Raw genomic sequence first — 10,024 nt, forward strand, 5'->3', positions numbered from 1 at the left:
GTTATCGTGAGGTTTTCAAGTGAGTTTGTGAGACAAATTTTACCTATTGTGAAAAATGTAGAAGGGGCTGCCATCGATGGACGAGTGAGAGAGAGCCGATAGTAACTAGGGCGCAAGGGACATTGAAGACGTAGGAGGGGAAGAGATAGAAGGACATGGAAAAATAATTAAAAACGGGAAGGGGGATGTACAGTGGTTTCCCATAGATGGAGAACTACGGTAAAAAGCGTAAACATCAACCCTAAAATAGGGAATCAAATGGCAAGACGAAATACAAGTTTTCTCAAAATTGCACATCAAAATTTGGAGAAGAAGAACATATAGAGAGACGGATGCCAGTGCTCTTAGAAGTTATATATTATTGGTTATGGCTCTTCAAAGATCGATCTTATATATCCTAGCTAGATTTTATCCAATTACCCGTCACTTGTGGTCACGAAATAACGTCGATTACAGTGAGAACAAAAGCAAGAGTACTCCAATTAATTTAACCTGTCCTCCTATATATTCATCCTCCTCTGTCTCTTCCCCTTCTTTTTCTATGTTTTATTTTATTCTTTTAATTTTCAAATAACTCTGATCTACTCATGCGCCTGATACAATATACTAGTATTGGGACTATCGTCCTCCTTTGTGAGGTTTCTCTCTAGAATAGAGTAAGCCCTTAGACTGGTTTTACTAGTCTGAATTGGTGAACATGGAGGAATAACTATCGAGACAATGGGAAAGGCTGAGTCTCACTGAGAAGGAGAAGGAACGGGTGGTGTTACCACCCTCCTCGATGGCAAAAACAAGGAATCCAAGTCCCTTCAGTTTGTTGGTGATGATTGTGGCAGATAAAAGTGTTAACAAGGAAGCATTCAAGAGCACTATGACCAAAGTTTGGAGGTGTAAGAGTTGGATCCAATTCTCTGAAGTTGGACTAAACAAGTTCCTCATTGAGTTCAACAATGAACAGGACATGTTATGAGTGGTCAAAGGTAGGCTATGGTCTTTTGATCGCTAGCTCCTGTGCCTCCAACCTTTAGATGGTTCCATGTCCATAAACGAGGTGGCTTTCAACAAAGAGGAGTTTTGGCTCCAAGCTTATGACCTGCCCTTCAACTGTATGAACCAAGAGATTGGCTTCCAACTAGGAAGTAATGTAGGGAGGGTCCTAAAGGTCCATGCAAATGAAAGAGGAATCGGTTGGGGGAGATTCTTGAGAATAAGGGTTGAAGTTGATATTACTAAAGCCCTTCTAAGAGGTACCTTCTAATTATGGATGGGAAGAAGTCATGGGTTCACTTCAAATATGAGAGATTGCATCAGTGTGCTTTAAGTGTGGTATCATCAAGCATTCTCAAAATGTCTGCTTTAGTGCATTGACTATTGAGTGGGGATGGCAAGCAACAATATGGGATATGGTTGAGAGCTCCTGCAGCTAGGGAAAGTGATCTGCAATATAAAAAATATGGAGAAGGGGCTGCTCAGGATGGCCATGCAAACTCCCAGCCATGGAGGACAGGGATGAAGTCCAAAATGGCAAAACAGAAATTAGGGTGGGGTCTCAGGTGCCTGCCAAGGACCACTTTGATCTCAAGGCTAAAGTTGCTGTTCTGGACAACCTGCAGGAATTAAGGGACCTGACAAAGTCAAAGCAGTTACTCGAAAAGGAATGTGAAGGAAAGCAGAATAAGAAAGCAGTTGTCTCTCTAAACCCTTTAGAGGGACCCTGTGGCATGCTAGGAGTGGAGGCTACTAACCTAAAATGGGAAGATACTGAAGCTAAATAGCCCACTCTTGACACTAGCGATGTTAACAGAACAACAAAGGGCTCTGAGGACTCAAATGACCTAGTGTTATAGATAAACTCCCTTGACCAATTCATCTCTGATCAAGTCCAAGCTTTGAAACAGTCCAAGGAAAGTGACTCCTAGAAAAGAATAGCAAGGAATTTATGCTTTGATAGTTTCTATGTGGGACTAAAAAGGGGGGGGGGTTCTACAGGTCTACCAAATAAAAATAAGAGAGTTACAAGTCCCCTTCCTGCTTGTGATGCTCATAACAAGGGTAAAAAGATTGAAATTGATGGAAGACACAACAAGAACTTGTACAATTCAGACATAGTGGAGGCCGTTGAACAGTCCCACCAAGCACAATGAGTGGCATTAGTTGGAACTATCAGGAGCTTGGGAACCCCAAGACAGTTCATGACCTACATCAAATGGTGCAAAAAAAGCTCTTATCTTTTGTTTCCTTGATGGAAACAAAGTGCAAATGGCTCAAAGTTGAAAGCATAAAAAAGACTCTAAGGTTTAAAAACAGTTTTGTAGTAGACTGTAAAGGTCTTAGTGGAGGGATTACATTCCTTTGGAAGGAGGATTTTGAGGCAGTTGTTCACTCCTATACTCGAAACCATATATCCCTAATGGTTAAGGGGGTTGAGGAAGGCAGGGATTGGCTGCTTACAGGCTTTTATGGTTGCCCCATCACAGCTAAAAGGAAGGAAAGCTGGCAGTCATTACAAGCTCTCAAGCCACTGAATCATAAGGGGTGGTTGTGTGTAGGGTATTTTATTGAGGTGCTCAGTTTTGGAGAGAAGTGGGGACCCTCTAAGATCTCACAACCAGATTGAGGCCTTTGGAAGCACTGGTGAAGCATGTGGTTTGTGTGATACGGGATTCATTGGCAATAAATTCACCTAGTCAAATGGAAGATTTTGTTTTTTTTTTTTTTGGGGGGGGGGGGGAGGAGGGGGCGGGGGCGGGGGCTTTTACAAAAGAGAGGCTTGACATAGCCCTCTACAATGCCATACGGTATGAATCCTACCCTAACTCGAGGGTGCTCACTCTCCCAGCATTAAGTTCTAATCACTGCCCAATTCTTGTCACTCTAGATGGGAGCCAACCCCTACTTTCTAAGAGTGATAAGCCCTTTAGATTTGAGGCAAGATGGGCATTGAGAGAGGAGTGCTATAAGGTGGTGGAGGAAGCCTGGAATCATCCCAGGCAGGCAGATAACAAACTTAGCTATGCATTTGAGGGACTTACCATCTATAAATAGAAACTAGTGCAGTGGAGGAAGGTGGTTTCTACAAGACACAAGAAGAAATGAAGGCTTAATTAGCTCTATTAACTGATTTACAAAAGGGAAATAGAGGATACCTCAATGATGCAATTAAGCAAGTGCAAAGAATAGTGAACATACTACTTGAAAAATAAAATTTCAAGTAGAAGTAGAGGGCAAAACAAAAGTGGTTAAGTGAGGGAGACAGAAACACCAAGTTTTTCCACCAATGAGCTTCTCAAATGAGGAAAACCAATGTGATTAACAAAATGGTTGGTGGATATAGCAAGGAAGTTCACTCCAAAGAAGGCATTAGTGCACTTTTCCAAAGCTACTATAAAGACCTGTTCACCACCTCAGAACCAGATAATATATCAGTGTTTAGCCTCACTGAAGCCTCGAGTCACAGCAGCCCAGAATGATCTACTCACAAGTTTTTACACTCAACAAGAAGTGGAGGATGCCCTTTTTCAAATCGAGGGACTGAGCTCCCCAGGACCAGATGGCTTCCCTGCAACTTTTTTATCAAAAACACTGGCCTATCATTGGAGCTCAGGTCTATGATGCAATTTTACTGGTGCTAAACTCCAAAGGTAGTATTGCTGAGATTAACAACAGTTTTATCACTTTAATTCCCGAAAAAAAGGTCCCTACAAAAGGGACTGAGTTTAGACCCATTTCTCTATGTAATGTACTCTATAATCTGGTTTCCAAAGTTGTAGCCAATAGGCTAAAGAAACTATTGCCTCAAATCATTTCCTGCACACAATCTGCATTTGTTCCTAATAGACTTATCTATGATCATATTATAGTGGCTTTCAAGGTCTTGCATACTATGAAATGTAAAATCTCAGGTAATGAGGGTTACATGGCTTTGAAGCTTGACATGAGCAAGGCCTACAATGTAATTGAGTGGAGTTTTCTCAGAGCTATGTTATACAAGTTGGGATTCTGCAGCTAGTGGGTGGAACTAGTTATGCAGTGCATTGAGACAATCTCCTATGAAATTTTGGTGAATGACATACCTCAAGAATCCTTCCATCCAACTAGAGGTATGAGACAAGGTGATCCCCTCTCACTTTATCTTTTTATTTTGTGTGCTAAAAAGCACTTAGCAACCTGATCAATCAAGCTGAAGCTAATGGTCTGATTCATTGTGTTCCAATTGCTAAAGGCCAACTCAGAATTTCTCACCTATTTTTTGCTGGTGACAGCCTTCTCTTTTGTAAGGCTAATGCCTTTGAATGGAGCAGGTTATTTAGCCTGTTGAGAGTGTATGAGTTAGCCTCGAGACAAAGGCTTAACCTTGAAAAAACATCAATTATGTTCAGTAAGAATACAACTTAAGTTGCTTAGAAGTACATCCTTTCCATTGCTTGGATGAGGTCTTTTATGTCCTATGAAAAGTACATTGGGTTGCCCTCTGTTGTTGGTAGGGATTGATGCAAATCTTTCAAAGGTATCCTAGATAGTGTAAGATTGAGAACAAGTAATCACAAAGTCAAGATGCAATCCCAGGCAGGGAAGGAAACCACATCAAAGTTGTGCTCCAAGCCCTCCCCACCAATACCATGAGTGTATTCAAGTTGCCTCACTCTCTTCTCAAAGATATTAACAGTTTATTCCATAACTTCTGGTGGGGGCAGCAAGACAGAGAGAACAAGATCCATTGGATTTCTTGGAAATGGATGGAGAAATCTAAACTAGAAGGGGTTATGAGCTTCAAGGACCTCGAGGCATTCAACAAAGTCATGCTTGCCAAACAATGTTGGAGACTGATCCAGCAACTCGAATCCCTTGTAGCCAAAGTGATGAAAGCCAAATACTATCCAAGATCCATCTTTCAGCAAGCAAAGTTAGGAACCAAGCCATCATTTATATGGAGGTGCTTCCTCTCAGCTAGACCTCTTGTTGAAGCAGGTGCTTACTGGAAGGTTGAGAATGGCAGTGAGATGCACATATGGAAGGACAAATGGATTGCACATCCTACTCCTAGCAAAAGCCTAAGCCCTGTCAAGGTACTGGACAAAATTGCCACTGTCTCGAGTAGTAACTCATCCAGAGAAGTATGGAATCAACTTTGGCAACTCCAAGTGTCATATGGAGAAAAGTATGGAGAGCGTGTCTAGAGTCCCTCCCTACCCAATCCAACCTCTTCAAGAAGAGAATTGTTGAGCATTCCCTCTATCCCATTTGCAGACTAGAAGCAGAAGACACAGTGCATGCACTATGGAGGTGCGAGTCTACCAGAGATGTTTGGGGTGCTTGCTCAAAAAGTCAACAAAAATGTTACCTACCTCAGTTGTCTATGTTGTAGCTCTTTGATGCTCTTTCAAGGACCATGAACATTCAGGTAGTTCAAGAATTTGCAATTGTGGCAATGGTAGGTTATGTATCTGCAACCAAAACACCTCGCTATCAAACTTTATCTGGCCAGGTTTCATCAGACCATCGTAATGAAGTAAAGGGAACAATGCATTATCAAAGAGCCACAAACGTCCATCTAGAATTCTCTTTTTATCCGAATGAGTTGCAAAGGTCACAATAAATACGTTCTTTTCCACCTCCTGGAACACAGCACACTTACTGATCCTCCAAATTTTAGCCATCATATTCGAGATATGCTCTTTTCCTATGACTCTATCACTGTATATTTTCCCAATAAGACTTCTCTCACCCTTTCTCTTTACTTCCTCCACCCCAGAAGGAATCTCTAACACCACTTCCTCCTCCTCTGAAAGGCACAATTGTTTTCAACGAACTTCAAGATCATCCATAACTCACCCACTCACAGCACTCACGAAACTGAAAGAAAACTAAAACACCACCTCTGAATCGCCAAAGGACCAAACCAGAGAGGAGACTTATCTGCATTATTAATAATCAATTAGTAGCAAAGTAATTAATATTTTGCATACACGCGCAGTCTCAGACTCTCATGTAATATTCAGCTATATACATATATATATATATATATATATAGTAGTTTCGGCTGACATTAAGAAAATGAGTTGAGCTTTAATAATATATTGTAATCATTGAAAAAATACTTTTGGAAGAGTATAAATGATAGTTAGCCAGTGATCAACATATATAGACATAATTAATTAATTAAAACCACAATAATTGAAGTTGTCTCGCTTAATTAAGCACTTAAGTACTACTTTCTCTATTAACAATAATTAATAGTACTACTCACAACAGATTTATTATATTTTAATCCCTCTATTTTGTGTCGTTTCTTTATATATTCAAATGCAATCGTCAATAATTTACAGATCTAGATTTAACATCTTAATTTTCACTGAGTGATCATCATGCACGGGGTCCGTACGTGTTCTAATTTCCACATTTTATAGGCTGATCATTATGAATCACATTCTTTTTCTATATATTTCAGAATATTCTACATATGATCACCTGAAATCATTGCTGACGTACGAAATCTAAATACAAGAATCGTTTCATCTCATCTCAACTTATCATATCTCATGATGATAATTTTTCTAAATTTTTACACAAAATATAATAAAAAATTCAACTTTTTCAAATCTCAAAATAATAATAATATTAAAAAATAATATTCTAAAAATATTTTATTCAACTTTTAACTTTCATCTCAACTCATATCATCTTAACTCATTATCCAAACGACACCTGATCTTCTAAGTAACGGCCTCATTTGTTTTCATAGATGAGATAAGAAGAAGTTGAAAGTTAAATAAAATATTGTTAGAATATATTTTTTAATATTATTTTTGTTTTGAAATTTAAGAAAGTTGAATTTTTTATTTTATTTTGTGTAAAAATTTGAGAAACTAGTTGTAATAATTAGATGAAATGAGACGAGATGAAACGAGAATAATTGTGAAAACAATCGAGACTAATTGTCTAATTAATTACACCTTCTAATTAATGGCCGCAGTTGTTGATGAAGTTGAGAGCAAATTCTTTTAATGGCTACAATATTTCATCGTTATGACTTCAATCATATTCATCAACTACCATATGTATCATGCTTCTGCTGTCAATTTTTGAATTTTTGTTTTTTTGTTTGAGAAATTTCTTAAGTTCTGTATAATTCAAGCAAAGTGACAATTAATGCATTCGAACTTCAGTGCTTACCTAAAAAAACAAAAATAGATCTTGGGTAGGTTTGTTATTCAGAAAAATGCATCTCCTAAAAGGATATTGGAGGGGATATTTGGGTCCTCTTGCTGCCAGAATCACAACTGGTAGGCAGGCCTAGCTTACCACTTTGACCTACAAAGCTCGCGGCCCAAGGGCCCACGAGAACATGGTATCAACAAGGGAGAGCCACTATTCGCAAGGCGATAACTCCCTATAAATCAAAGCGGTTATGTCCTCCATCTCCTCCTCTGTTAAGGGATAATTAGTGATAAATGTAAAGAACAGATGGTTATTGACTCTGTGGACACGTTCTTGCGTCTCTATAAATTGTACATGATGGTAACAAATGCTCTCTTGAATTTGATTGAGATATTATATATTGAGATCACATCTCTAACTTAGGTATCAGAGTTTATGCTAGGCAGCACCTAGTGTCGTCGAGTTGGTTCATTGCAGGTCATTCAAGTGGCTAGTAGTGTCAAACACGTTATTTACAGTGGCACCATTTGTGGGATCTTTGCAGACTTCAACGTGATTTTCACATGCTAACTACTGTGCGATCTCAAGCAACTCGTGATCAAGAGATGAATGCAGTGGAGATAGAAGCGAGGCTGGTAGAGGTCGAACAGAAGATGAGAGAGGATGTGATGGTAGTGGAGTAGTTACAAAAGGAGAACAAAGAATAGAAGCAGCATAACGACGTCGTACCAACTGTTTAAAATGGGCATGTAGAAGGAGATGTACACAGTACGGGAGATATAAATATGGAAGACCTAGAAAAGTAAAGGCTACATGATGAAGTACGTAGCCTTGTTGACAAATATGAAGAGATGGCAAGAAGGATGGGAGGATCCTCTTCGATGGAACAGTTGCTCACCCGCACTGACCTCCCTTATCGCGAGGAAGTGATGGTGGTTCCCCTCCAACAGAGGTTTAAGATTCCTCAGATTGACTTATATGACAGGTCGAAAAACCTTGTGGATCACAATGAAAACTTCAAAGCACACATGACCCTCCACGGATTTCTTGGGGAGGTCACGTGTCATGCTTTCCCATTGACGTTGAAACAAAATAGCAAGAGGCTGGTTCGGAACGTTATGTCTAGGATCCATCTGTAGCTTTAAGGAACTGGCCCCAGTTCCTTACACAATTCATAGCGAGCAGGAGGCACCACAGACTAGCCGCCTACTTGTGACCATCAAGCAAAAAGGAGAGAGCTTGAAAGCGTATCTGACCAATTTCAACAAGGAGAGACTGACTACAGATGACCAGGACGAGAAGATCACGTTGGCTACCCTCTTGAAGGCCAATGTTCAGAAAATTTTGGGAGCTATCTAAATTTGTTGGGTGACATTTTTTTGTGGGTTTTTTGAGTGTCCTACTTGGCTGTCACGGGTGGGAAATGCTTTTGTTGTCATAGGGAGAGAAGGAATCTGTAAAATTTTGTGGGTGCCTTTCTGATGGCATACATGGTTAGGTGGATGGGATGGAGAAAATATTAGCATTACTAGATACTTGTCATCTATGAACTCGTTGGTCAGGGTGCAAGGTATATGACACTTCTCAATGGCATTATGTCATACATATATATATATATATATATATATGGTTCAACTCTAAATGATGCTTTCTGATTGTTTTCGGTTCATATGGAATCTATGCACAGCATGGTTAGTAATCTGTTAAATGATCTCATATTATTTCCAGTGTAATTATTAATGTAAGAAATTCTTTATTATATGGGTTGATGTTTACTGGTTAGCAAATTTTGTGTTACTCAGCCAATAACTAAACTATTGAAGTTGGGTTGAAGTTAGGTACGTAATAATTGTATTATTATTTTTTCTATGTGATAAAGTGAAATTATAACTGAAATCTGGAAGTCTAATTATAAGTTTGGAATTGTTAATATATATGACTCATATCCCATTTATTCCTATTTGCGACGGACCAACATTAACAAATTACACTCTGTTCTGACCAACTAAAGGCAAAAACAACGCCGGAATGGATTGCAAATTAGACCCATTTCCGACGATAATAATTACGTTGACGCGAGAACAACAACATTTGCGACGCTATCCATGGCATCGGAAAAAATGGCATACTGGGTTTACAAATCAGCTTATGCGGCGCGTCATAGGGTATTGCAGCGCATGGGAAATGACGGCAACTCACATTGCGGAATGATATTTGCGGCACTACCCTAAGCGACGCAAAAAAACCGAGTCTTTCCAAGCGATTTTCCCCATTTTTTGCGACGGGGATAGGACAGCCGTTAATGGCATTTTGCGACTCAACAACTTTCGCAGCAACTAAACCTAATCAATTGCGGCGTGTTTTGGGTATTAATAACGCTAGTCCATGGCTGCAATTAAATCTTTTCAGTAGCATAATCAGATCATTATGGCGTACTAATTTATAAACAGCGGCAATATAAAACGCCGTAAATAAAAGATCTTTTAGCGACCCTCTAAAAGAATTTTTGAAACGGATTAGTACCGACCATCAAACTGTGAAAGACTGAGGATGCTAATGCATTTTTTACGGCTACATTAACAAAAAGTCCGATCCCGTGTAGTGAGTAAGTTTTTGGTGAATATATATACTGTTTATTTTGAGATTTATAATAATTATGAAAAAAAAATTAAAACTAATTGATATGACAAATTTTGACATCGGTAACTTATTTAGTATATGAAATATTATTGCATAGACTTAAAAATAATTTGTTCCTTTTTTATTAGCCAAATACGGTTGTATTCTTAAACAAGCCAAGACTGACTTATATATGAACAGTTTTTTCCTTCTTCTCTCTCCTCCTTCTCTTTCTCTCTAAAATTTC

The 10,024-nt window shown here is 39.0% G+C and overlaps 1 protein-coding gene across 1 annotated transcript; it reads left to right on the forward strand.

Annotated features, from left to right (window-relative positions):
* The first annotated feature begins 4,619 nt into the window (after nucleotides 1-4,619).
* On the forward strand, nucleotides 4,620-5,177 carry LOC121267274 (uncharacterized mitochondrial protein AtMg00310-like). Its single transcript, XM_041171123.1, has one exon. The coding sequence runs from the start codon at nucleotides 4,620-4,622 to the stop codon at nucleotides 5,175-5,177; it is 558 nt and encodes a 185-aa protein (XP_041027057.1).
* The last annotated feature ends 4,847 nt before the right edge of the window (nucleotides 5,178-10,024 follow it).

This window comes from Juglans microcarpa x Juglans regia, chromosome 5S (assembly GCF_004785595.1).
Source record: "Juglans microcarpa x Juglans regia isolate MS1-56 chromosome 5S, Jm3101_v1.0, whole genome shotgun sequence".
NCBI classification, from domain to species: Eukaryota; Viridiplantae; Streptophyta; class Magnoliopsida; order Fagales; family Juglandaceae; genus Juglans; species Juglans microcarpa x Juglans regia.

Excerpts from the sequence above, each read along its gene's own strand:
- LOC121267274 (XM_041171123.1), top strand. The coding sequence starts at position 4,620 with ATGAGTGTATTCAAGTTGCCTCACTCTCTTCTCAAAGATATTAACAGT.